The 26,554-nt window shown below is 48.0% G+C and overlaps 10 protein-coding genes across 10 annotated transcripts; 6 read left to right on the top strand and 4 right to left on the bottom strand.

The window, feature by feature from the left end:
- Positions 1 to 1,024: 1,024 nt before the first annotated feature.
- I303_104022 (histone H2B) lies at positions 1,025 to 1,600 on the bottom strand (the record flags this gene model as incomplete). The annotated part of the gene is made up of 3 exons (XM_018407351.1): positions 1,025 to 1,238; positions 1,309 to 1,430; positions 1,517 to 1,600. The coding sequence occupies 3 exons, from the start codon at positions 1,598 to 1,600 to the stop codon at positions 1,025 to 1,027; spliced, it is 420 nt and encodes a 139-aa protein (XP_018264159.1).
- A 713-nt stretch (positions 1,601 to 2,313) lies between these two features.
- I303_104021 (histone H2A) lies at positions 2,314 to 2,857 on the top strand (the record flags this gene model as incomplete). The annotated part of the gene is made up of 3 exons (XM_018407350.1): positions 2,314 to 2,389; positions 2,461 to 2,556; positions 2,634 to 2,857. 3 exons carry the CDS (start codon positions 2,314 to 2,316, stop codon positions 2,855 to 2,857), a joined length of 396 nt encoding a protein of 131 aa, XP_018264158.1.
- Positions 2,858 to 3,448: 591 nt separating this feature from the next.
- Positions 3,449 to 5,780, bottom strand: I303_104020 (uncharacterized protein; the record flags this gene model as incomplete). The annotated part of the gene is made up of 5 exons (XM_018407349.1): positions 3,449 to 3,559; positions 3,655 to 4,632; positions 4,700 to 4,769; positions 4,935 to 5,120; positions 5,251 to 5,780. 5 exons carry the CDS (start codon positions 5,778 to 5,780, stop codon positions 3,449 to 3,451), a joined length of 1,875 nt encoding a protein of 624 aa, XP_018264157.1.
- Positions 5,781 to 8,673: 2,893 nt separating this feature from the next.
- I303_104019 (uncharacterized protein) lies at positions 8,674 to 9,753 on the bottom strand (the record flags this gene model as incomplete). Its single annotated transcript, XM_018407348.1, has 5 exons — positions 8,674 to 9,014; positions 9,098 to 9,170; positions 9,251 to 9,299; positions 9,371 to 9,480; positions 9,556 to 9,753. 5 exons carry the CDS (start codon positions 9,751 to 9,753, stop codon positions 8,674 to 8,676), a joined length of 771 nt encoding a protein of 256 aa, XP_018264156.1.
- An 817-nt stretch (positions 9,754 to 10,570) lies between these two features.
- On the bottom strand, positions 10,571 to 12,297 carry I303_104018 (uncharacterized protein; the record flags this gene model as incomplete). The annotated part of the gene is made up of 5 exons (XM_018407347.2): positions 10,571 to 11,383; positions 11,504 to 11,596; positions 11,684 to 11,815; positions 11,897 to 12,028; positions 12,202 to 12,297. The coding sequence occupies 5 exons, from the start codon at positions 12,295 to 12,297 to the stop codon at positions 10,571 to 10,573; spliced, it is 1,266 nt and encodes a 421-aa protein (XP_018264155.2).
- Positions 12,298 to 12,759: 462 nt separating this feature from the next.
- I303_104017 (uncharacterized protein) lies at positions 12,760 to 19,135 on the top strand (the record flags this gene model as incomplete). The annotated part of the gene is made up of 14 exons (XM_018407346.1): positions 12,760 to 13,519; positions 13,621 to 14,301; positions 14,380 to 14,460; positions 14,525 to 14,696; positions 14,775 to 14,904; positions 14,972 to 15,083; positions 15,180 to 16,090; positions 16,189 to 16,308; positions 16,403 to 16,456; positions 16,521 to 16,605; positions 17,080 to 17,294; positions 17,388 to 17,478; positions 17,546 to 17,645; positions 17,740 to 19,135. 14 exons carry the CDS (start codon positions 12,760 to 12,762, stop codon positions 19,133 to 19,135), a joined length of 4,908 nt encoding a protein of 1,635 aa, XP_018264154.1.
- Positions 19,136 to 19,483: 348 nt separating this feature from the next.
- I303_104016 (uncharacterized protein) lies at positions 19,484 to 21,064 on the top strand (the record flags this gene model as incomplete). Its single annotated transcript, XM_018407345.1, has 9 exons — positions 19,484 to 19,513; positions 19,600 to 19,625; positions 19,753 to 19,972; positions 20,090 to 20,227; positions 20,327 to 20,426; positions 20,492 to 20,564; positions 20,639 to 20,784; positions 20,865 to 20,938; positions 21,008 to 21,064. 9 exons carry the CDS (start codon positions 19,484 to 19,486, stop codon positions 21,062 to 21,064), a joined length of 864 nt encoding a protein of 287 aa, XP_018264153.1.
- A 1,006-nt stretch (positions 21,065 to 22,070) lies between these two features.
- I303_104015 (uncharacterized protein) lies at positions 22,071 to 22,715 on the top strand (the record flags this gene model as incomplete). Its single annotated transcript, XM_018407344.1, has 2 exons — positions 22,071 to 22,634; positions 22,686 to 22,715. 2 exons carry the CDS (start codon positions 22,071 to 22,073, stop codon positions 22,713 to 22,715), a joined length of 594 nt encoding a protein of 197 aa, XP_018264152.1.
- Positions 22,716 to 23,086: 371 nt separating this feature from the next.
- Positions 23,087 to 23,596, top strand: I303_104014 (uncharacterized protein; the record flags this gene model as incomplete). Its single annotated transcript, XM_018407343.1, has 1 exon — positions 23,087 to 23,596. The coding sequence occupies one exon, from the start codon at positions 23,087 to 23,089 to the stop codon at positions 23,594 to 23,596; it is 510 nt and encodes a 169-aa protein (XP_018264151.1).
- Positions 23,597 to 23,634: 38 nt separating this feature from the next.
- Positions 23,635 to 24,006, top strand: I303_104013 (uncharacterized protein; the record flags this gene model as incomplete). The annotated part of the gene is made up of 2 exons (XM_018407342.1): positions 23,635 to 23,711; positions 23,802 to 24,006. The coding sequence occupies 2 exons, from the start codon at positions 23,635 to 23,637 to the stop codon at positions 24,004 to 24,006; spliced, it is 282 nt and encodes a 93-aa protein (XP_018264150.1).
- Between the last annotated feature and the right edge of the window lie 2,548 nt (positions 24,007 to 26,554).

Below are 26,554 nucleotides of genomic sequence, written 5' to 3'. Positions count from 1 at the left end.
CATACAGTACGGCCTTGCTTGGCAGTCGACACAGTAGAATAACTCATCTGGCAGGACTCCTCGATCCAATAAATCTGGTTCCTGTTCGTAGCCAGACCAAGAAGTAACGAATGAGAATAACGGTCACACATTCACCGCCTGTGCGATACAAGGGGATCATGGTATAGACCATCGATACATCAACGCAGTCTGAGAATACTGACCTCTGCAACACAACATTATTGTCAGCATCGAATCTAAAACCACCGGGAATATGCCGAGATAGAATGGCATGACATGACATGACATACTCCATTCTCTGTATCGCATCATTATCAAGGTTTTGATCCTCTGACTAAGTTTCGATCAGGTACATCAGGAATCAGAGGACAGACTACTAGGACGAAGTCAACATCTGGTCTTGCCTCCACGACCGAAAAGTCAATTCCCTTCAGTCGCATTTCATATCTCCCGGACGCACGTAGCCTTGATAATGCTTTCATCTTGCAGATTGTGCACGAGCGACGCTGCATACAAGAGCATGCATGAGCATATAGCATATAGTATCCTTCTCTTCGGACAATGCGCTTGAAATAAGCAGGTACTGTCACTCGAAAAGACCGTATCTGACATGCCAACCTTGCATAATTCCAAGTCAAAGACGCGTCACTCGACTGATTTCAGCATGTACATACAGCTTGGCTAAGGTAAGACCGACACCATACTCCTTCTGAATCACCAACGCTGGTCTAAGGAGAACGGACGGGCTTTGATGCAGCGATGATACAAGGATTGGTACAAATCAGTATTGTCAGTGAATGGAGATGGACCGCAAATAATCGAGCTGTCGAAGTGCAACTGTGCAAAGATGTATCGTGAACAGGACAATTCATGTCAAGTGAACTAGCGAAGACGAAGTATAAAAGGTAGTCTCGACCATACAATGTATAAGATATATAACATGATACGAGGAGACTAAACTAAAAAATGATGGAGAGGCGTAACTGATCCAGACCGAGTAAATAAATAGCTAGGAAGCGATGATTTACTTGGAGGAAGAGTACTTGGTGACGGCCTTGGTACCTTCAGAGATGGCGTGCTTGGACAATTCTCCGGGAAGGATGAGTCGAACAGCGGTTTGGATTTCTCGGGAAGAGATAGTAGATCGGTGGTTGTATGAAGCGAGCTTGGAGGCCTCGGAAGCGATTCGCTCGAAGATATCGGAGACGAAGGAGTTCAAGATAGCCATAGCTTTGTTGCTGATAGAAGAAAGACCGTATATATCAGCACGAGTAAATGGGATGATGAGTAAGATGCAAAGTAACTCACGAGATACCGGTGTCGGGGTGGACTTGCTTAAGGACCTTGTAGATGTAAGAAGAGTAAGACTCGACTCTCTTCTTGGATCTCTTCTTAGAACCGTCCTTGGCGGGAGCGGAGGTCTTAGCGGCCTAAGTAAGAGTCAAAGTATGTCAGCCGAAGTCCGAATGAGCGATGGTAGAGCAAGGTAAACGATGAAGACACGATGATGACTTACCTTGGCAGGAGCCTTGGAGGCAGCGGCAGGAGCTTTGGAAGCTTGAGAAGCAGGGGCTTTGGAAGCGACGGATTTAGGAGCCATTGTGATTGATATTTGTTGGGTTGAGGTTTGGTTTGGGTTAAACGGTTGAAGTGTTTGAAAAGACTTGAATTGATTTGCTTGAGTTGATGAAGGAAGGGAATAAAGTGAAGAGACGAAGAGGATGATCAAGTATTTATAAAATGTTTGATCAGTACGTGTTGGTTGAATGTCGGTATGGTATGTATGGTATGTGTTGTATCAGGGAAATGTGATGATGTGAATGATATTCCTCACTAAACAAACGCACTCGAGGGAAACATAGAGTGGCGTAGTCATTTCAATGTTGAATCAAGGGACGCGTAACGATTATTTACTGGTTACATCATCATTTTCATCAATATTGCCAATAAAATAACGCCGAATCACAAACGTCACGACATAAGTGTCGATGTCATGATTTATTAAGTGATAAATGGTGATGCGCGGTGATTTTGGATGGCGTGTCGATTTCTTTGCTTAGAACGTTATGATTTTTACCCTGTCACTTGTAGTTTGTTGATTACGTCCATACATACTACATACCATACCACGCTGCTATCCTGCCTGTCATTCTCAGACAGTGCTATCGTTGCACAACATTTAAATACCCCTACATCCACTTTGTTCTTCTTTCCCTCCCTCTTCCCATCCAATACAAATCAAAGCCAATCACCAGTAACACTTATCTTCTCACAACTTAACCAACCCCAACCCAAACAACAAACTCATTCACAATGTCTTCCGGTGGTAAAGGAAAATCCTCTTCTGAAACCAAGTCCTCTTCCCGATCTTCCAAGGCCGGTCTTCAATGTAAGTTCCACTACTACTTCTGATATCACTCTCCAATAACACCCATGCTGACCTCTTCTTCCTCTACTCAGTCCCTGTCGGTCGTATCCACAGACTCTTGAAGAGAGGTAACTACGCTCAACGAGTTGGTTCCGGTGCTCCCGTCTACCTCGCTGCTGTTCTCGAATGTGAGTTGTCTTCTCCATCATCGCTCTTGTTCCAACACGTTGAATATCCAGCTGATGCTTTCTCTTCCCTCACTTAGACCTTGCTGCTGAAATCCTTGAATTGGCCGGTAACGCCGCCCGAGACAACAAGAAGTCCCGTATCGTACCCAGACACTTGCAACTCGCCGTCCGAAACGATGAGGAATTGAACAAGCTCCTCGGCTCCGTCGTCATCTCTCAAGGTGGTGTCCTTCCTCACATCATGGCCGAACTCCTCCCAGCCAAGACCAAAGGAAAGGCCAAGGCTTCTCAAGAAGTTTAATCGGTTACTACATCCATCATCATTCAGTAGTTTCCGAGTTATGCTTTCTTCACTTTTGTAGAGCTATCATCATATAGTGCCTACTACATACTTTATATAACACTTCGTTTTCGCTAGTACTTATTTGATTTTCTGCGAGATGCAGTTCATTGTCATTAACTCACACATAAAGACATGTTCATTGTTGCAATCCATAAGCACGATTGCGAGTTACGCTTCTCACTAATGCGGCGATCGATGATAAGTATGTTGGCCCACATACGATCTGCAGCTTATTGACGTGTCAGTGTAATTGATCTCTCACTCGAGCCAGGACATGTGTTCCGCACGCATCACAGCTCACGACAAATGCCAATCTGTGATGCTTCCCCGAGTCCGAGGCAGTGCGAACACTTCAGCATTCAAGACTGCTCTGACTTGATCGAAGGATATGCCAATCGTGTGAATATTGGAGACTCAGATTAACCCTCAACGGCCCTCCGTCCGGTTGAATAGCAATACATAGCGCGGACACAAGCCAAATTGCACCTTGTTATTGGTCGTTGGCAATATACAATCTACACGGCCTGAATCTCATTCCGCACTATAGATCTAACCAAACCTAGCCAAAGCACCAGTCTCCTTGACGATCTCTCCACTAGCTATCTTCCGTTTGGTATCATCCGCTTTTCGTTGAGCAGCCACTTTAGCTCTCATTGCGAGCTGAAAGGGTATTCCAGCCTATCAGCGTCTATTCTATCCTCCTGAGCTCGAAGCAAGTCACAGCCAATACAGGAAAGAAGGTAAACCCAACTCACCAAGCTATTGTCCACTATATTCTTTTTCTGTTTCTTCCTCAGATACCTACTCGTACTACCTCCTTTTCCTTTCATCTTCCTCTTCACCTTCTCCTCTTTACTTCCGTTCTTTCTGCCCTCTTCCCCTTGATCATCTTCTTCACCCTCACTCTCCAATGACTGAACAGGTTCATCCGCCTGACCATTAGCCCTCAATCTCTCCAGCCTGCCCAACTGCCTATACGATCTACTATTCCTCTCTTCGAACGTCTCTCCTCCTCTACTCTCGTTGATCTTACCCAGGAAATCCGTATCGAGGGTAATAAGCTCCGGCCTGATCTTATCCAACAGACCTCTAACATCCCTCTCCCTCTTTCTCGAATACGTCTCGAACAGATCCGCCTCATTCGAATCGAAGTTCGGCTCTCCGCTTCCGGGAACCAACAAACTCGATATCCCCTTCTCATGGCCCACACACAACAGATCTTCGAACGGACAGAATTTCACGCTACTTGAAGTCAAGGACGGTAAAGGTAATGTCAAATATGGTGTTGGTGTATGAGAGGTATTACCATCTTGTAGATCCCGATAGATTGTGACTCCCGATTTACCGCCGACAGATAACATGCCCATCCCCGAGTAAGCCAGGTTGGTAATTTGATTTCGGACGTGCCAAGACCGGAGTTCTTTACCCCACATACGCCCGTCCCATAGCTTGACCATACCGTCCATCCCGCTCGTAGCGACGTATCGCCCTGCGCTACCTTCGCTTGGATCGACGGCGATCCCGTTGACGGGCCCTCGGTGAGCGAGCAATTTGACGTGAGGCGTAGTCATGTTGGGCGACCATAGAGTCATGGTCCCGTTTGCGTGGCCGAGGTGTATTATTGCGGAATGGGGGTTTTGGGCCATAGAATGAGGGGATCCGAGATGTGTAGGGATTTGGGTGAGCATGACTCCAGTCGATGTGTCGTGGTATTTCAGATATCCCGCGTGGCCCTGTGCATCGTGAATCAGCTTGCACACTCAGCATCATGGACGCGTTAGAGATAGCGAATATACTCACGACTGTCGTCAGTAGGTAATGATACGGCAGGAATTCCATATACGTGGGATCGATATGTTGTTTCAATTTACTGCGATGGAATCCATTGTAAGCGTCATCCTCGTCACTCTTTACTGTTTCTATTATTGTGGCTGTTCAACAGTGGTGCGGCAAGGCAAGGAAGAGGGGTACATTTCTGTCAGGGGAAGGATGGCGAGATGAATCATGATATGAGATGAGCATTTCCGACACTTACTGCAACTCGACTCCGTTCTGATCATATATGAAGACATATCTCTTCTGCGCTACCGCGTAGAAGTCTTCCGAATGTAGAAACTTGATATCTCGTACCGATTCCTTGAGCTGTATTTCCGAATGCAATTTGCCCGCTTGCCAGTCAAAGGTAGCTACGTGACCGCTTGACGATGCTATTGCTAGGTGTCTAGAGGCGTACGAGGCTTGTCAGCAGTGTTTCACGTCTCTCATTCGTGAATCCAGGCGCAATAGGGCTAGGGCACTTGAGTATCTCGTGACTCTCAGAATATGATATGTTATGTTATGTTATGACTCACCTTCCATTCCTCGTATAATCGACCTTATAGCTCCCCATCCCCTCAAACTTCAAATCGAATTTCTTCTTCCTACTCGCTTGTCCTACACTTTCCTCGATCTCCTTTTGCTTGACTCTCCACGTCCGTTCCCCTTCTTCCTCCTCAACTTCTATCCCACCTTTACTTCCCGAGACAGCCTTGTGAAGCCATTCGTTGACCTCGTTGCGCTCCACTTGCGCCTGTTTATTCGTCAGATCCTGCCTGGTCAATTTCGATCGTAGCTTCTTATCCTTCACTCTACTTATATCGACATCCGACTTGATCGCCCCCGCAGACCCGGACCCGCTGGCCAGATTGGACTGATGGAATGAGGTTGGAACTCTAGTTGAGCCTAGTATGGACTGTAAGGAGGGATCTATCTTGGACCCGTCTGCTCGAGGGATGGTTTGGTGTGATGTGGGACCGCTCTTCTTGATGTAATTGGACGTAGATTTGCCTTTGTAATTCTTCTTCGGGGGCAGAGGCCCTGCGGAAGCGATGAGAGCGTCCATGCTGCCGTTTCCACTTTATGCTGTCCTGTGAGAAGTATTGTTATATGTATATATGTATGCTTGGTCGTAGCATGGTTGGAGATTCATTTTGTTACAAGCGGTGGAGGATGTTGAACTTTTCAAAAATCCCATTCACCTCTCTCAAAAGCGGCGAGCGCCGTTCGCGCAGGGCGAGGGTGGCAAATACAGAGACGCGACGGGATGGCGAAGGGCTGATCGGAACTCCTTGCATTGATTGCAAGGTATCATGTTCGGGCCAACCTGGCAAGCTAGAGAGTCTACAAGCGTCGACGATCGGCTGTGAACATACCTCTGAAGACATGTCGAGATACGATGCAACAATTACCTTGTTTCGAGCGGAAATTTCTACGAGAGACAGTCGCGTGCTTTACTGAATCGACGGTAAATCCATGTTTTTCTGCAATGCAAGCGTTGCGCACCGTATGTTTCCGATACGAGCACTACAGTCCTTGCATGAGTAGGTTCATTCAATCAAGACCACGCTGTCAAGTGAATGAGAGTCGTGTCTTACCGACGGTCGCTCGTACTGTTCTTCTGATCTCTTCGCTTGGTACTGCTCGGGGTGGACCACTGATAGCTTTGCAGCATTCCGACTCGTACATGTACATAAGACTGTTGCTCAGAGTTCTGTGGCTTCATTCATCCCCACCAAAGCCTGCCGTCTTTCTCACCATACGAAACAATGTTCGCTAGCTCTGTCTCGTTCTCCTTCCAAAGGCGACTCATTAATCACGGATCAAGTGGATCATATTTATGAAGGCCGACTAGACATCTTTGTGTAACTTGTCCGCAGGCAGATAGACAGAGATGATACATCTATCCATCTCAGTCCAAGGAAAGCTAGGTTTGGATCGGGGGCCTTACTCGGTGTTGTCTCATGCGCTATAGCATGACATTCTAGCTTCGCTTTCTGGTGATACGGCTGACTCGGAGAGTGCAGTAGTGCTATTGACCAGTGCCGTTTGGTCTTTGGTCAGAACCAGTCTTGAGCATCAATTTATGAAGGGTCTCGGGCAAGTACCAGTGCAGGTCGACCAGTATGCTTGGTGCCATAGGAGCCTCGATACATCACCCCATAGTCTTTGGTGAACCCGCACGTTGTTTAAAGGTCAACTGCGCCCCTCATCAAAAGCATTCAGCAGGCATAAAACGGGAATAATCACACGCTCAAATGACTTTGAGCTGTTTGTAGGCATGTTGCTCAAGAAGTAAAGGTGGGGACACACAGAAATAGCATTGAGAAGAACAACCAAAATTAGCCGAGTTGTGTCACGTAGGTGTCTAGAAACGGGGACTCTTTCTATATGAATCGCTGTGCTCAACTTCGATTCTCTCGTGATGACCCAGCAAGGCGTACCGCGACACCGTGATGATGAAGCTGAGATGGGTCACGGGGAGGGACTACCATTTCCTTTGACGGTCCTTGTGCGCTCGCGAGCCAATCGGATTGGAAAATGAGAGATTGAGCTCAACGACTCTGCACCAGATGACGTGGGGTATCGTACGGCCTCGTCTCGTCTGCGATGTTATCGCAAATGCAGGACACTCCAATACTGACGACAAGACGAATCAGATTATGGAGACACGAAGGACGCTCGACGATGGATAATTCGGAGCCCATAAACTGGGTATATGAGTCATGACACAAGTGCGGTACGAGTCTGTATGAGTATCTCAAGAGTTCAGGATGGAAGCGGGCGATATTATTCATAACCAATCGCCCCGTCACGAGACGGAGTGGGCACGCACTACTAGTCATGGACCTGATCCCATTGCTCACGAGGAGGAACGAGACTCTTGAGATGATCGGGCTTCGCATCGAGGATGACAATGAGAGGTAAGCCCGATGCTCGACCCGAGACTCCGGTGGCATACTGAGCACGATACGAGATTGTACTAGAACTGCAATATCCTTGCTTGGGCCCTTGGAATGCGCAAACGTGCGGCTCCGAGAGAGTGGTGTAGCACGTCATGAAACTACTGGTCACCATATCTCCATTACGACTGTTCACTTCCCCCTGCGCATTGTGTGACGAGCTACGCAAGCCACGAAGGACTGCATAGAGATAGCTGCTTCAATTCCGCCAAATCCTGTGCTGCTCACCTGTTAAATCAACACAGCGATTCGTCTCTTCTCTCAGAGTCGATACGAGCCGGAAAGATCCCCTCAGCCGTCCTGTTCTCAGATGACTTCAAAGACAAAGACAAAGGCTCACTGCAATACTGTATACTCATACCGCGGAAACGGTCCTTTATAGGGATCTGTCGAGCACTAGTGGATGGGCGGGTGAAGCTATAGTGATCCACTTCTTACTCACGAACAGCTCTAGTTTGGTCTGATATCGAAAAAACGATTCAATACGATTTTCACGATTAAGCAATCACAATCACAATCTCAATCACAATCATGGTTCCTTCAAAACTCAAGATACAAAGAGCAACGATTGACTTGCATCGGTGGGGTCATATAGTGTGTAATCTGCCCCGTATATCCACATGTCCGACTCGGTGATAGTTCAAAAGAAGCAGCTTTACGATTTACGACTTGAGAACATCCTCAAACTGTATATACGCCCCTTCCGCAGCGTCGGATCGCATGCGAATGATACATGACAGACATTGCATGATGCAGTGTAGAAGAATATAAGGGATATAAAATGCGTCGCGCGTGGTAGTATGCCAGTACGTTAGATTGCTTGTACATCATGTGAAACTGCTTGAAGAGAAGAGATGAGTATCATGCAGTGTTGCGTTATCATGGTTGACAATAAGCTGAAATTGTCCGTTTTCGTTATCCCCTCTTCGGTCCCTCACCGGAAAGAAACCCGCTCCGAATACTATCCACTCCGCCAAGACTAACGTCTATCATTGATCATAAAGCCATGATCAACCCGACTAAAGAGGCGACACCGACCATACCTAAACCGACAGTGACCTGTCCAGCGCCGGAATTGGAGTTGGAGCTGGAGGCGGAGGCTGAGGCAGCGCTGGCACCCGCTGCAGTCCTTGAGCCGGAGGCAGAAGCCGAAGTAGAAGATTCGGAGGTGGCGGAAGTCGAAGAGTCGGATGAGGAAGCGGAATCGGACATTGACACGGAGGTGGAGGCGGTAGAAGCGGATGCTCCTCCCGAAGTAGCGTCGCTAGTTGAGTTGCTGGAACTGGTAGAGTTGGAGGATCCGTCGGTGGTCACGGATGACAGGAGGGTTCCGGTACCTAAGTTTCATAATCAGCAGTGATCAGTAAAGAGGTCTGATAAGAGGGATTTGAAATGGGAAGCAAGAAAAACGATTACTCACCCCATTGAACGGTTTGGCCGGAGTAGACGGTACTGTTCTCTGGCTCGGTGGTGGATCCATCTGCGCCGGCGATCTGTGCGGAGTCGAAGTCAAACGAGGATCAGCCTTGATATCACATCGAAGCGTTAGCATTCAAACTGAGAAGAGACTTACGGTGAATCGCGTTGTCCATGTTACATTGGTCGTAGCTCCTCCATTAGTGCTGTTTGACATAACCAGTCACATGTCAGCTTGCCGTTTTCTGAGTTATGGACCACGTATCGGCGAACTCACAATTGCAAGAAGTAAATCTTGGAGTAAGGAGAAACATCAGGAGCATCGAAAGAGTACGAAGCGACCTTGGTGCCGTCGATTCCAGTAGCGACAGTAGCTAGTGGGACCATCTGGTGGACTCATCAATATCAGTCACAACATGGCCAAGCAGAATGAGACAAAAAGGCAGAAAGGGCGACACTCACTTGGAGATTGTCTCCGGTCATCAACTGAATCTCAACATCGTTCCAATTATCAGTCGAGTCTACAGTCCACAGAGCGTTGATCTTCTCTCCTACTTTGACTACGGTGTTGGAATCTGGCGAAGTGGGAGTGATGATTGCCTGAGCTGAAAGTGCGGCGAGGGCGAGAGTGAACAATGAAGTGGTGGTCTTGGCGAACATCTTGTGATGAGTATTCGTATTGCGTCGAGTATGAGACAGGGGGATCAAGGACTTGAGGTTCTTTAAAGAATGACTTGAGTGAGTTTGGATTAACTTGACCGGTGGATCTGATGTAGAGTAGCGATGAGCTGAATGCTGGTGCTGAACTTGTGAAGCAAGCGAAGATGAGATTAGGAAAAGGTCAAAGGTCAAAGAGAAAAGCGATGTAACCAGGATATCAAATGGTGAAAGCGTAAAACCGCACGGACCAGCCTTATGGCCTGGTAGGAAAACATCAAACAATCAAAAATCCACGCAAGCCCCTGAATCCAAAAGAGCTGTGCGCATTACCTTATTACCAAATTCCAATCGTCAACTCATCATAGCCTTGCATCTTAGTATCAGGAATCAGATCGCTCAGGCAATGCATAGCACAGCTGTGCGAGTACGTACAACCGCGCCTTCAGTCCAGACTACTTGTACCAGCTGCATGGATGACAAACACTGCGCAATGCGGCTGGGCGAAAGACAACAAGTGAACACTGGAAAATCAAACGCGCATAAAGGATTAAGGGGACCCGTACGTAAGGCACAATTTACCTGACTGAGTTGAACCGAAACAACGCGTCTCGGTCATTTTCCGCCGATCAGATCAGCCGCAATAGATGAGCTTGCGGCGTGTGAGTGTGCATATGCGAGGGCAGTCGCTGGTCATAGGTCATACGGTTGTCATACATGTTGTGCATGAAGTAGACATTCATCAGGCTAACATATACTCAACTGCGCAGAGCTGTATACTACAGATAACACGTATGAAGCAGCTCATACCACTAGTACACTAATGCCACCTGCTCTTGCCTTTCTTCTCATTAGTCTCCTTCCCCTCCTTGTCCTTGCCATCTTCCACCGTGAATCGTCCTCTTCCTTTCTTGCTGATACCAGGCGATCGACTTCTGCTCCTGCTTCTGCTCCTACTATCACTAGGCGATCTCCTCCTCTTAGGCGGAGGCGAGCGCGATCCACTCGATCCTCTACGCCTATGCCTGGGCGGCGTAGACCCTCTTCTCAGACCACCTCGTCTCGGCGGAGTGACAGTCGGCGATCTCGATCTCGATCTCGACCTGCTTCTTGAGCCTGGATCAGAAGGAGTCGGTGTCCTAGATCTAGATCTAGGTCTACCTCGTTCCTTATCCCCTCTCCGGGGCGGTGTATCTTTGTCTATGTTCTCACGTTTACCCCTCAATGGCGGGGTTGCGCTTCCGCGTCTTCTCGTAGAAGGCGACGGACTCCTTCTTCTGGTTGAGGGCGATGGAGACCTTCTTCTTGCCCTTTCGGGTGACCGTCTTCGGGGTGAGGGTGATCTCCTGCGTGGCGAAGGTGACCTCCTTCTATACCCTCCACCTCTAGCAGGAGGCGGACTCCTCTCTCTGCTTCTGCTCCGCCTTCGTTGTGCGTAACCATTATCCCTTTCCCTTTCTCGATCGAAATCTCTGCGAGGGGGTCGTTGTCGATCATCGTATCTGTCTCTACCGCGGGTCCCGGGGCGATATCGGTCGTCCCTTTCCCTATCGCGGTCTCGAGGCGGCGGCGGCGGTGATCGTCTGCCACCAGCTCCGGGCGGACCGGGTCTTAGGGGTAACCCGTTATCTCCCTGCGATAGCGATAGAATTATGCAAATAGATCAGCCTATGTAACGCGTTACGGGGATAGTTTCGATGACTTTGCGATGACTTTGGGATATTGCATGTGAGAGACTTGAAGCGACACATACTCTCCGTCCGAATGAGTCTTCAGCTTGAGGTCGGCTCGCGAACATCTGAGCATTTTGTTGTGCTTGTAATTCCTTTTTCTTAGCTTCGATGAACTGCGAATGGGTCGCGATTCGTCAGTACGATAAGAAAATCAAATCGAGGTGTTGCGGTATGCGGAGTGTCGAGGTATAACGACCTACCTCAGCAGGTACACCGCCTATAGTCTTTTGAGCGGACAAGAGCAAATGCCATAAGGCATCCATAAATGCTGCAGCACCGTGTTTATCCATGAATCCGACTAAGCTGATTTGCATTTTCTTTGGATCGGGTATCTGTCAACGTATCCAAGAAGATTCGAATGGTCAGCTTGTGCTCCTTAGAAAAGCAAACACAGAAAGATGGACTGGACACACGGGCTTCTCTTTATCCTCCAACATCCCAAACACATACTCAACCACTACGTCATCTTCGATTTTGATCAGCTCAGTCACTTTTGACGCTATCCAAGGTCGAAGTACCGATAAGTTAACTTTGCGCAAGTCGACCTGGGGTGGGTAGACGCGTTAGCATGCGAGCGACAGAGGTGAGAAGGTTGGAAGAGCAAGGGGAAAAATGAAGGAGTGGAAGCTGAGGGAAGAGAGCCGCGAAACGACGGCCGTCACCGAGCGGCAATTGGATGTGAATGAACAGGATGAGGAGGGTCGTTCGACGGACTCACCTTCTCAGCGAAGTGTTTTGGGAACTTAGTGGATTTGATCGAAGCTGCTTCTTTATCTTTGAACCTCGAATCTTGAGCGGCATTCGTACCTCTCATACCTAGAATCAAGATCATAAGCTGCTGGAATAAAAGGTCGAGTCCGAGGCAGCTTACCAGCATCCATCTTGAGTGATCGTCCGTCTGTAGCTTTTTGGGCCGAACGATGTATCCTTGCTTGAGATCTTGACAGGCTCGGGAGATGGCAGATATAGATGAAGTTGAAAGAGGGGAGTGGAGGAAGAAGAAAGGGATATGACTCTTGGTACATATGCAGTATCAGGCTCATTTTGCCACAAGCCATAAATTATCAGGGAGGTGTTGTCACGATTTCTTGAAATGCTTGGTCCACTCGTGAATTGTTTGGTTTGTCCCCGACCACACAGTACCTGCATACCATCATTCTCCACGCTCCACACGGTTGTGCTTCCTCTCTCCGATCACAGAATAGCAAGGTAGCATGATGAATTCATAGCTCTAGACTCTCCTAGACTACCGCATTTCAAGAAGAGACTGGACAGCATGGCTGAACCCATCAATTCGCTTAGTGGTCCTACAGGTTCCGCTGAGGAGACGCACAACGGGGCTAAAGATCTGCCGCCTACTGTCAACAACTCGACCGATGGGGACGTCGGTCACACACCCTCCAAGGAACACAGAGATGAGGACAAGCCGGCTGAGGGGGTTACGAACACCGTGTCCGCCGCTGGATCCTCTCAAGCACCAACAGCAATCGAGAATGGCCATATTCCTCCTGTATCGGCTGCAGAGAAGGACAAAGAAACCGAATTCGAGTTGGCTCCACTCCCCACCGAATTCGATCCCGATGCTCCTGTATCTTTACCACAAACGATAAATGACAAAGACGAATCCAATCCATTCGGGGTGGAAGATGATCTGCACAGTGTCAGTGAACATGAACAAGGAGATGAACATGAACCCGATAATGCGGAGAATGGGAATGAGAACCAACAACAGGATGTAGTCATGCAAGAAGCGCCTGAAGAAGAGGATGAAGGTAATTTGATGGACTATATTACGTCCATCACGGCCTTTGGACCTGCAGAGGGGGAAGAGGAAGAAGAGGAGGAACAGGAGACGGTTGAAATTCGGGATGGTGACATGCCCCCTAAAGACCAAGCTATCCAGGGGAACGAACAACCTCCCCAAGAAAATATTGGACGAGCTCAAACTCAGACTGATGATAAGGATGAGAGTGAGAAAGACTTGAATGATGTAGAACGAGCAAATGACAGTGCGAAGGATGTTGAGATGTCTTCAAGTGAGTTAACCCTTGTCCACCCATCCTTCGACGTCATTTACCAAGACATTGCGCAACGGTATGGAGATTGACGATGCTTGATACTTGTTCATCTACTATAGGAGCAACGTCACCTCTCACTCCAGGGTCAGATATTCCTGAATTACCAGACACCCTGTCATTATCACCTATCAAGTCTTTCGAGCCTCTGACTGCACCCTCCGCAAGGCGTCCCACGACCAATACAAAGGAGCAGAAAGAGCAGGACAAGCAGACGAACGATTCAAATTCGGAATTTCTACCTCATGCGGAATCATCAGCATCCGCTCAACGTCGTTCTCTATCACCTTCGATCAGACCAACAGACAAGCGAGGAGAATTACCCGTCGCTGCCGAAGAAGCACGACCAGAGTCAAGTACAATAATATCACAGAAGTCCACGATGAATGGCAGGAAACGACATCTTGATGATGTCCCCACTGACTCCGCAACTGCCAAGAAGCAAAACAAGAAACACGTCACAGCCGAAGAGTCCGATACGAGAAATGACACAGGCAAACGCAATAGCGGCGGCAAAGGCAAGGGTAAAGAAAAGGCAAGACCAATGGATATCGATGATGATTTGCACAGCATTGGAGATGCAGATGAATCGGAAGAGATGCGTTTGGATGGCAAGGACGATGAGCAATACCAGCCAAGTGACCACGAGCCGCCACAGTCAAAGCAAGGCAAAGAGGGAAAAAATCCCAATAAGCGATTGAAGGTGACTGGATCTGAGGATGGCACGTCGAAACCCACGAAAGGTGAGTGGGAACAATCAGCAGAATGATATTTCTGCTCATGACTGAGCTTATTGAATATGTGTGCCGTATTCTGTACAGGTTCAACAACATCGAAGAAACGATTAGACGCCATGCCAGGCACAAAACCCTCTAACAAACCACCCGAAAAGATAGTTCCCCGTAAGGTCTACTTCTCTTGGATGTTGGAGGGTTGCTGGGCTGATGCAAGAATGGGATTTTTTAGGCGCGAAGATGCTCTCAGATGCTATGGTGAAGAAATTGCTCAAAGGAAAGACCACCGAAGTGCAGATGTCTGCTTGCCAGAGACCGAGATATGGGAAATGGGGGAAATGTACTCAGTGCATAGCTAAGTTGGGAGGAGATAGTTGCAGATTCAGAGATTTCAGGACTTTCCCGTAAGTTCGATAGCAGCTGCACTTGATTATGAGCATATTCACCATGGCTTGCTGCTCACTTTCACGCCATGATTGTAGCATCGATCCTGACACTACCGATATCACCGGACCTGGATACTTCGAGTCGACCGAATGGAAAGAGGAAAGTACGCCTTTGCCCACGGAGTTCAATCGAGAGTTCGAGGAAGAACATATCATAAAAACCGAAGTGAGCTGCATCAATATACTAACAACATCACTCGGGGACTGTTGCTGATAGGTTATACTTGGTCCAGAAAACGGTAGCTACGATGTTATTACCCCTGGTCACGAGCGAAGCACGGCATGTATCCAGCAAGAAGGCAATAAAGAGGGGGATGGACGCTGCGAAACATCGATCTGTCTGTGGTACGGCAGCTTGTCTTCTCATCGGGCCAGATCTTCTAGAGAATATGTCAGGTCGATATCTCGAGTGCGAAGCTAATTAGTGGAGTCATCTTTCAGATTTCTGCTCATCAACGATATTCGGAGGGTGGTTCTTCTGCAAGATCTGCGGTCGAGATTACTGCTTGACATGCGAACGATATTTCCCTGATAGTATGGAAACTATCACTCAATCCCCTTGGCCGATCCCGGACGCTGCTCGACCGAGATTACTGAAATGCCAGAACCAACCTGGCCAACGGCCGGTGGGACAGCCAAAGCACCACAGAGGACATCTTCAAGCTGTTTCACGCTTCGACGAGGCTGAGCTCAAGGAGCATTGGTTAAAATTGAGTGAATACGCCTTGAGCGGATTGGCAAGGGCGAATCTGGATGAGAAGTTGGGGTATATGTGTTTGACTAGGGACGATGAGGGTGTGGAAGCTCTCGTCGGCAGCGTGCTTCGAGATGATAACAACAAACAGAGCGAGGGTGAAGAAGGGGATGGAACAGCCAACCAGGATGCGGAGGAGGGTACTATCGATACTATTGCCCCTCTCCCGATGGAACGTATAGATATTGAGAATGATATGGTTGTGGAAGAGGGCGATAAGAATGAAGAGTCGGAAGGAGTTCCTGAAGATGGTTGGAGGTATACGAAGACGACGAACGAAGCAGCGAAACCTATCCCTGATCCAGCGGGACTACGGGAAGGAAGCGGAACGAGAGAGTTTGTTTTTGTGCAAGATGAGAAATTGGATAATGCCGTATTCGATAAGATCTGGTCGAAAGGCGAACCGATCGTGGTGGATAATGTCAGTCGGAAATTGAACTTGGGTTGGACACCTGATGATTTCATCGAGAGATTCGGGGAGGAGAAATGTTATGTGGTAAATTGTCAGACGGATGCGTTTAAGCTCACGACTGTTGGGCAATTTTTCAATAAGTTCAAAGACTTTGATGAGAGGGGAGAAGGTATTTTGAAGTTGAAGGTAACTGGCCCTCTCTTCACGTCACCACTATTCGATTGGATGCGAATGACGTGGGTGGATTATATATAGAATATATACTGACATCAATCGGGATTTAGGACTGGCCAGCAACGGACGATTTCAAGAATACGCATCCGGAACTGTATAATGATTTCTGCGATGCGTTACCTGTGCCAGATTATACCCGCCGAGAAGGGGTGTTGAACCTTTACTCTCATGTGAGCGGATCTGTCCCGTCCTATTCTTGTACGGTCACCGATGTACAACGAGCGCACGTACTGATTGTCTTGTTCATTTTGGTGTCGGACACAGTTCCCACCTGGTCCTACTCGACCTGATATAGGACCGAAAATGTATAATGCCTTTGTAAGTCAATTCAGCTGACAGGTGTTTGGCAACGATCATCAGCTGACAATTTGAACGAATGTAGGAGGCCAAAGAGACCGCCGGAGGATTCGGCTCGACTAGATTACATATGGACGTGGCGGACGCTGTCAATTTACTGTTATATGCCAGTCCGCGAAGAAAGCGCAAACCGAGAACGAAAATGAGCGCACATGCAAACGCGAACGCGACGTCAGATGGTGCATTGGAGTCTGCGAAGGCAGCTGAAGCTAAGGACCCTGCGAAAGAACTTGGGGTAGGCGATAAGAGCGATGCTGAGAAGAATAGCGAAAGAGTTGAGGATCAAGAGGAGATCCCGGTATCGGTGGCAGCCCCGGCTAAAGAAGTTGAGAAGGGGAGTCCGCTTGGGTCAGAGTATGTGGTCCAATCTGAGACCGTCGCCGCAACCCTTGCGGAAGTGCCCGCGGATGGAAGAAAAGCCAAAGATGACCCAAATACACCTCGGAACGAAAATCAGCATGACAAGGAAGTAGACGATGCGGCAATAGGGAACGATGGTCCGCAAGCCGTTTCAATTGATGCGGAGCCTATAATTGTGGACGATGCGAACGAGAGAGAAGGGCAAGACAAAGATGATGAAGAAGAAGAAGAGGAAGAGGAACAACCTGGATGTGCAGTCTGGGATCTATTCCGAGCAGAAGACGCCGACCTGATTAGAGAATTCTTGAAAGAGAAATTCGGACATTCACACGTCTTCACTGATCCTATCCATTCTCAATTGTTTTACCTTGATTCGGAGCTTCGGAGGGAATTGTATGAGACGAAAGGTGTCAAAGGCTGGAGGGTGTATCAATATCCCGTAAGTCCATTCATTCATTCCTTCATTCCTTTTTGTATGAAGATCTGACTGTGAGTATCGGCTGACACCGGCAAACTGGATCATCATGCACAGGGGCAAGCGGTCTTCATACCTGCTGGATGCGCACACCAAGTCTGTAATTTGGCTGACTGCATCAAGATTGCTCTGGATTTCGTCAGCCCTCGTCAGTCCTCCTTGATCTCATGCTTGTTGAGGGAGCATAGACTGATAATGATTGGGAAACTTGGCAGATAATGTGAAAAGATGTCAACAATTGACACAAGATTTCCGTAAGGAGAACTTTGCGAAAGCGTGGAAAGAAGATGTTCTGCAGCTTTACAATGTGTTATGGTACGCGTTAATTTCTCTATCTTCTCACCATTTTCGTGGAGAGGTTGTGGCTTGTGCTTCTGGTCAAGCTCAATACTGAGGTCGTGCGTCTTAGGTACTCATGGTTATCATGTATCGAGACGCGGGAACGTCGTATACGCGAAGCTGAAGAAGCTGCTACTGCTCAGAAAGCACGAGAAGCCCACTTGGCCTCCTTGCGAAAAGGTCGGCATGGATACAACGACGACGACAGCGGTCATACTTTCAGACACGCGAGTCCCAGTGCTCATCAGCCATGGGGAGCTTGGAACGTCTCTTCTGTGCGAGATGAACCTCAGCTGGATAGTAGATCGCCGTCGGTATCAAGAGGAGGATCACCTACACTAGCTCGAGTGTTAGCTGACGCAGATGCAGATGCAGAAAAGGGGGACAAACAGGACGGAGAGATCGACGGTGAACAAGACAAAGAGGATAAGGAAGATCATGATCAAGATCAGAAAGCGAAAGCTCAAGCAGAGGCAGAATCAAAAGCTAGGCAAGAGTTGGCTGGAAGACTGTTGGAAATTACACTGAAGAAAGAACCCCCTTCATCATCTGAAACGTTCTTAGGATCAAATACACTTTGGTCGGGACGAAAAGGACTGATATATCATCAAAAACCCACAAACGCATCGACGATATCTGGAAGAACTATCGAAACTAGACGAAGTGGAAATGGAAGTGCAAGTGGGAGCAGCGAGGATGTGAAGCCGAGTCTATCAGCTAGACAATTAGCTCTTTTAGCTAAACAGCAAGAACAGGAACAGAAAGAGAAACTTCGACTAGAAAGAAGAGCCAAGAACCCACCGAGGGAGCTGAGGACTAGTACCCTGATCAAACTGGGAGCGAAGAAATTGGAAGATGTCTTAGCGTCTGCTCGGGCGGATATGCTTGGTGATTTGGATCTGGGAGAGGGGGGGAGTCCGTTATCTGATCAAGAAATTTGGCCGAATCCTAATCCAAACCCTCTCAGCTCGACAACGCCGACAATCGCGATACCGAGCTCTACTGCGCCGCCTGAAGCGACTCAATCAAGTGACGACAATAATCAAATTGAAAATACCGATATTATTATTGACACTGATGTCAATGCGGATGCCGATATACCTCCAAACTTGACGGTGGGTCAGCAGAGTACAGATCAACATACATACACCACGCAGGACGAGGTCGACGAGACCATGACGGAAGATCTGGATTTCATGATCGGGCAAGAAGAAGATGAAGGGTTTGATATACGCGATTCACTGATGACGTTGCAAGATGTCTTTAACAATCAAGCTCGTACCCAGGAAGAGGAGCATGAGCAGGAGCAGGAGCAGATCGATCAACCTGAAGGAAGGAATGATTCTCAGGATGATCAAGTGGCGCCAACGTCAACACAAGTTGAATCGGAGCAAGATAGGTTGGAAAGGGAAGAGCTGGCGGCTAATCTTAGGAATATAGGTGAGATTGAGATGGAAGATATATAAGTGTAGGCTCGAAATCGGAATGCCCGCAATGACGAGGGCAAAGGGATTCTTGGTATTGTCGATTGAGGTTTCTTGTAGAGTAGAGAGACTCTTAATTTTTGGGCAAATGCATTAGTGCATCATGTCAGCCTGATAATTGTATTGCCGCTTTGTTCGCTTAAATTGCCATGGATCTTATCCGAACATTCCACTTGTCAAGCCCTCCACTCTCCACTCTACACTCGGATAACGCGTTGCAACTTCCAAGCATACAACCAACATCTAGTATTCCATTCTCTTTTCTTCTTTCTTCCTTCATCGTGTACACGCAGAGTCTCATACGCATACCGACGACGTAAGCTGTTCAACATGGCTGCCAGACTCAGACTTGAAAACAAGGTGAGCTCTGTCTGCACATTAAGATTTGTTGTCATAGCTGGGCTGGCATGGGTCCGAGCTGATGTGATGTGTGTATCCTGGAATAGGTTTGTATAATCACCGGAGCCGGATCGTAAGTCGAGTCTGACTCGTTTGTTCAATCAGTCGAATCTCGCGTCGGCATCGTCCAAGCCGCCCATTCGCAACATCCTAATCTATCGTCATCATCAGTGATAAGCTAATTTGATGTAACGGTATAGGGGTATCGGACTCGAGACGGCCGCTCAATTCGCTTCCGAGGGAGCGCGATTAGTGATCTCAGATATCAATCTCGAAGCTGTCCAACAAGCTGCCGAGAAAATCAATGCCAAGTTCCCAAGTGCGAAGGCTGTCGCTGTCAAATGCGATGTAAGCAAGGAGGAGGATGTGAAGGGTATGGTAGATAAGGCTGTAGCGGAATTCGGAAGATTGGATGTCATTGTAAGTATCACCTAATGCTCCGGCCACTTTCCCCTCGCCTCGACTACGACGACCTTCTGTTTCCCTAAGTGTGCATTTCTGGGGCTTAGAGCTGACGTTTTGGCTTCCGCTGTACAGTTCAACAATGCGGGCATCATGCATCCTCAAGATGATAATGCGATCACTACCGAAGAGAAGATTTGGGACTTGACGCATAATATCAATGTCAAAGGTGTTTGGTACGGGTGTAAACATGCTATTTTGGCCATGAGGAACGTGAGTGAACCTCCGCGGGATAACCCTTGCCTTTAATCCCCGTTCCTTCTTCATGGCGGAGGTTGTGAAGAATGATTGCTAATTCAAGCGGATCGACAGAACAAAGCGGAACCCGAGAAAGGTCTCGGCGTAGGCGGATCAATCATCAACGTGGCCTCCTTCGTAGCGAAGTTGGGTGCGGCGACACCTCAACTGGCTTGTAAGTTGAAGTCAATTGATGATCAATGAGGCTAATCCGCTGATACCCGCTTGTACCACCTGTAGATACCGCCTCGAAAGGTGCTGTTCTCGCTATGACCCGTGAACTCGCTATGGTGCATGCTCGAGAAGGTATCCGGTGAGTCTTCATCATGATTGATAAACGCTTATTCGTGGGGTGAATGCTCAAATTAAGAATTGTTATGCTCGCAGAATAAACTCCCTCTGTCCTGGACCTATCCGAACACCCCTTCTCATGGACTTCCTCAACACGCCAGAGAAATTGAATAGGCGAATGATACACAACCCTATGGGAAGATTTGGGGAAGCTGTCGAGCAGGCTAAAGCAGTGGTATTCCGTAAGCACCGATTTGCGCCTCGCTTCGATATCTCACTCAGCACTGCAAAGCCGAGCAAGAGCTGATGGAGTGTCGATTAGTGGCCTCGGACGACTCATCGTACATCAATGGTACCGATTTCTTGGTAGATGGTGGTCTTCATGCGTGCTATGTGGTGAGTGTCTGATTTTCAATCCATCTAAGATTTTGCATTCCACTTGGCTGACTAAGATACACTACGCAGACTCCTGAGGGAGAACAAGTCGCACCGCCTCCTGCTGGACTGGCCGCGACTTTGTAGAGACCACCTTCAAAGGTGTAGGACGTCGTTGGTCCGTGGAAAGTACTCGATATAACGAATTAGAAATGTGTATAGAAGCATATGTATATAATGACGCCATTGAGTAGTAGGTAGCTTGGACAAGGGATTTTGGGTGGCACTATGACGCACGATTGAGATGTCGCTGTCACAGCTGATCTTGAGCTGTTGTTGAGTGATTACTCGAGCTCGTACTGTCACGTCTGTCAAACGCTCGGCCAGAAATCGTTTTTCGATACTGGCTGAAGACATCGCTGACTCCTGACTCGTGAGGATATCCAGTGTACATACTACATCACTATACGCGATCGCCACATCCGAGTTCCCATGCAACATTGGGGATTGATCGGTATCCGCCTAGCTGACTGAGCTGAGTGACATTTCGCTGTTCGTCCTTTGCTCAGATGAAGGGACGTTGTCACAATGGAGGGGGAAGAGGTCTTCGGTATGAGTCAGGGAAGATGGTCACACATTGTCCTGATTGTAGTGATACTATAGATCAATGACACAAGTTCTGAATTCGATGGACATCGGTTGAGCCGTTGCCTCTTATCCTAATTCATCATTCTCGTCTGATAGATCGCAAAGCCAAACACTCTGATCGGATTCTGCAATGTCAGAGCCATCTCACTTGTCAGTACGCACGAGCTTTTTTGGGGCAGCTTCAAGCGACGCCAGCACCAGCCCCATTCCGAATCGTCCCTCGGCTGGGGATGTCACGAATGTTTGTGTTGATACCAAGACCAACATTACTGCCGAAATCAGTGACAGCTCTACACGGACGACCACACATCGATCTCGCCAGGATGAATCCAGATTTCGGATCAGAAAATCGTATAAGCATAAGAAGACAACCAATTGGAAAGATACGGAGTGGCTTAGACCGCGATTCTGGGAAGGACCATGGACTGAGCTGCCCGCAAGCAGTAGTGATATAGCGGCGTATGATCCTTCCGAGCATGCGACAGGTGAAGGAGACTTCACAGAAATGGTTTTTGAGCTGGGAATTCCTTCTGAAAGAAAGTTGGATAGACGTGGGAAAAGTACATTACTCCAATCTTATATTATTGAAGAGACGCGGAAGTTTCATGGACCGTACCCTTATCCGTATGAGGACTCTCAAATCAAGAAATACTGGGTGGAAATTACAGCGAAGATTCAGCCTAGGACTTATTTGCATGCTCTTGGATGTCAGAGTAAAGAGTGTGTAGGATATCATTTGGACGAGTTTCCTGATATCGCGAACACTGACGAGCTGGATGAAGATCAAGGGAAAGAGCAGGCAAAAGAGCCCACTGGTGATACCTCAAATAAGGATAGTGAAGGTAGGACTATTTGCAATCCTTCGAGATTGCTGAGTGAGCTAGAAAATGATGGTGATCTTCGCATCCAGGATGAGACGGATCTGAAAGAGTGGCTAGAAGAGCAGTCGAAGATCCAGGGTGAGGGAGAGGGACATGTGGCGAGAGTGTTTAAAGGGTATTATATAGTCAAACCCTGGTCGGACGCTTATTTCTTCAAGCCGCATGGGACTCATTGGACGGAATATACTGTAAGCTGAAGAGAGAGAAGTAGAATTCTGATATTTTGACCTGACACAAAGTGGCGACGGTCGACAGTCGGTAATCTGTGAAAGTGACGCGCCTGGACAAGGGTGTAGACTTGTCAGGTTATTTACCCTTTATGTCAATTGGAAGGACGCCCACGCAGCATGCGTCACCAAACGTAACTTCGTCCTTTCTCCGTTGGTGTCTTCGTGAAGAAGGGTTCTTCTTAGGACATCACGACCTGATCTCATCTCATCTCAGTAAGAGCTATAAGTACGGTATCATCATGTACTCTCGCCAACGCTTCTTTTGTCCGTCGATCAGGTCTCTTCTTTCTCTTCCATAGCCTTGCACACGAAGGTAGTCTTCCGATCAACTTCAGCGCCCCTCTGAAGTAAGCATTCTGAACACCGCTTCGACTTCTGCTCTCTGTTCAATCTTCAGTCAGAGATACAAGATGTCCTCTCGCAACGCCAGCGCAGAGGCGTCAACTCGCAGTGACGCGCAAGAACAGAGAGCACCATCGTCCACTTTCAGATGGTATCGTAACCCCCAAGCCCTCCCATACGGATCCGATTTCCTGCGTCCATCAAAGTCCGCTCTAGAAGCCCTCGGTATACCTCTTCGAAAGAAGAATTTCTCGTACGTGAGATACGGGGTGGAAGGCTCATATATCATCCACGAGCTCAGCGCTCAACTTGCCCATGATTCAGCTACCGAAGGGGAACAATCGCAATGTCAATACAGGAATTGGTATTTCTTCGACGGAAAACCCACTTTTCACACCACCAGCCGAACAATAACTGGATCGAAGGAGTGCAAGTATCACGCTTGTGCTGGATTCACTCACAGTGTTGGTGATAGTTCGCGTATGCCAGGAACTGTCAATGGTCTCGAAGAGGCCGGACAGTGGGTCCCAATAAGGAATGGATGTGTACTTTCAAGATCGCTTGTCCGAGCCTCTTAGCCTTGAGCCCAGACCAACTGAAAGAACAGTGCCCCGACATGTTAGGCGATATCGCTTCGGAAACTCCTCGAGCGCAAACATACACGTATACGATCCACATCGTCAGACCTCACCTGTAAGCACAGGAGCTGGCCACCAATTACTATGCTCCAGAACCAGACGTAGAGAAGAGGGATCGATATTATCCTCTTTGCACCGTGCAAAGCGATATCGATCCGATCGCACTGGGTATCAAGATCAATGACAGTCTTTCGGTTCAGCCGCCAGTCAGCAGAAGCTACTGGCAAGAGAACGACGCGCTCAATGAACACGACGTGCTTTTCCCTCATGACGATGAAGACGATTCTGAGGATCCCGTAGTTGATCAGGCTGTCAGGACTTGGACGTTGATGTTCCGCCCATTGGGGTGAACGGCACGGTTTCGTATTGCTCCCCTTCAGTCATGGGCCTGTTTGGGCAGCGATGGACAGTACCGTAGGCTTTGTTTACTCCTACTCCAGGCTGATGACTCGAATGCGTGATGGATGGAGAAATATTGCATTGTGACGGTCAAATCACAAAATACAGTACCTGACAAGTAGTGAAGCAGGAAACAATGATGAAGAGATACACGATGTGGCTCTGCAATTGAGTGGCCAATATGCCGGGCTGAATCGCATGTTCGCGTCGCCATACTGGATGGGTTTGAATCGGGTTATCAGTCATCCGCTGCCCACATCCCACGGACAGACAGCAAAAGCGGGATGAGATGCGCTAGGCAAATCGTCATGATTCGGTGAGAATGTGGAGCCAGCCTGTATCATTCCGTATTGCGTCCAGACATCTCCTTGGTGGAGTCCACTGACAACGGACATAGATTGACATCAGCGGCGTCGGATCCTTCTATTATCTATGATGAGTGCCACATCCACATGACGCAGGACTGATTGGCCACTTTCCGGATTGGGTAATTTTATCTTGTTGATACTTGATCGGTGACTTTTATTCTTCCGCAAGTAAGCTTTTATTTCCAGCGTAACTAACTTGCCTGGGTACGTAGAACCTGACGATCACCTGTCGCCGATATCGGACTTGGCTTTTGAGGATACGCCAGTGCGTGTCTTAGACTGTGTTCGCATGAAGAAGATTACATTCCACCGGCGATCTTATCCCAGTAGTCATTGAGTGTATGCATCGCAGCGCGCGGATTGTATTGCACTGACTGTTCCTTGTAAGAAGCTACCGTAAAAATTGTATCATGAATGCTTCTATCCTGAAGAAATCATGTTCCAAGCAGGCCAGGCGCGGCGCGGCGCGAACAGAATTAACGAATTAACAATCCGTTTTTGGGGAACCATGGCATAGCCGCAAATCGAAACAGCCTTAATCTCTTGAATCTCTAATTCCTTGAGTGCGGTTTTTGCTACTCACCAGTGTGTCTATCAGATCCAGCCAAAGCCGGTCCCACGTTGAGGCGGAAGAAGAACGAAATGCAACTGGGTGAGAAGGTCCTTTCTCACGTTGCTTTAAGGGCAAAAATGGCATTCTAACATTCTGACGAGAGCAAGAGAATCCGATCGGATGACGAAGGTTACAAAATACCCAAAAGACATTAGAGCTTTAGATTCGGTTGAACATCAGAGAATAGGAATAATTCGTAATGAAGCGGCTCGTTTCAAAGATCTAAAAGGGTATTTTATCGTTCTGTCGTTTTTGAGGACCCTGAATTTTCTTCTCTTGAACCTTGTTAGTATGAGGTCTAAGTGGATCTGTTGTGGTCTGGTATTCATTCCTTCTGCATGTCGCTGAATTGCGCACAGTGGCCGAGATCCTGTACATATGATGAGGTGATGCCATGCATGTATAAGATCGAGATGAGCTGAGAAAGATGAAGGACATGAGCTGAGACGAGATGAGATGTCGTAGAGATTGACTGACTTATCGGTTTTTTATCGTGTTTTCCCTGGAAATTATCCTATATGCGTCTTGGTTTTCCCTTACCTTTTAGCGTATAATTGGGTATGAGCTGGCTTCTATGAGATACATCCACTAACTAATACCTGGTGGTTGTTCACCATCCTGCATACACGCACAACACAGAGTCGATATCCAGATCCAGATAGCATAGCATAGCATCAACTTACCTGGGATCCCATCTTTGACGATAATCATCAGCGGTAGTAACAAAGTGGAGCCTGAGCCTGGGAAAATTGCCAGATCAGAAACAAAACTCCCCGATTAAGCTTCATTCATTTAATCCAATTAGTCTAGCTGTCATAGTCGTCGCTACTTCCCCATACACCCCAAGAAAACAAGGAAACAAGACAAAGAACGTCACCTAAAACATCACCCATATCATACCTATCAGCCTCTCAGCATATCGCATACATCATACCAAAGATCATTCCATACTCGTAGCGTGTTGATCATTGTCATTGTCATACTTCGAAAACGACGGGCACAAAGACCTGGAGCCGCGTCTCATCTCAGCATACATATCGTACCTGCAACAAGAACTAAAACCACTTTCGGAGCATTCGGAGCTTGACGTAGGTGGTACCCCGACCTCCGACTCTCCTGCACCTACCGATACTCGACTTCACATAACGTTCATCAAGCATCAAGCCATCGACAGCTCAGTAGAGTGATTTAGATCAAGCATACATCTGGTGCAAGTAGGCAGGACTAGACTTGGTGCAGCAAAGACCGGAATCAAGTCTCAACATCTTCATCCTCGGCCGGCAGATCAATTTACAGGGCAATCATCGCCAAGCACCCTTATACCGCTGTAGCCAGACCCATCAAAGCGAGCGTCGGTACTCTTTCACTTGAATTCTTGCGGCCCGCGTGGAAATATCAGTGGCCTAGCACACACCGCACGGGGAGTCTGGAATCGCACTACTCAGAATCCTGGTACCTCCCGGTCAGCTGATAAACAAATCTCGTTATCTATCGTCACGGTTCGCAACCACATTAGAA

This window comes from Kwoniella dejecticola, chromosome 4 (genome assembly GCF_000512565.2).
Source record: "Kwoniella dejecticola CBS 10117 chromosome 4, complete sequence".
In the NCBI taxonomy this organism is placed as follows: domain Eukaryota; kingdom Fungi; phylum Basidiomycota; class Tremellomycetes; order Tremellales; family Cryptococcaceae; genus Kwoniella; species Kwoniella dejecticola.
The sequence above is the reverse complement of the archived record's forward strand: the minus strand, read 5'-3'. Positions and strand labels throughout refer to the sequence as shown.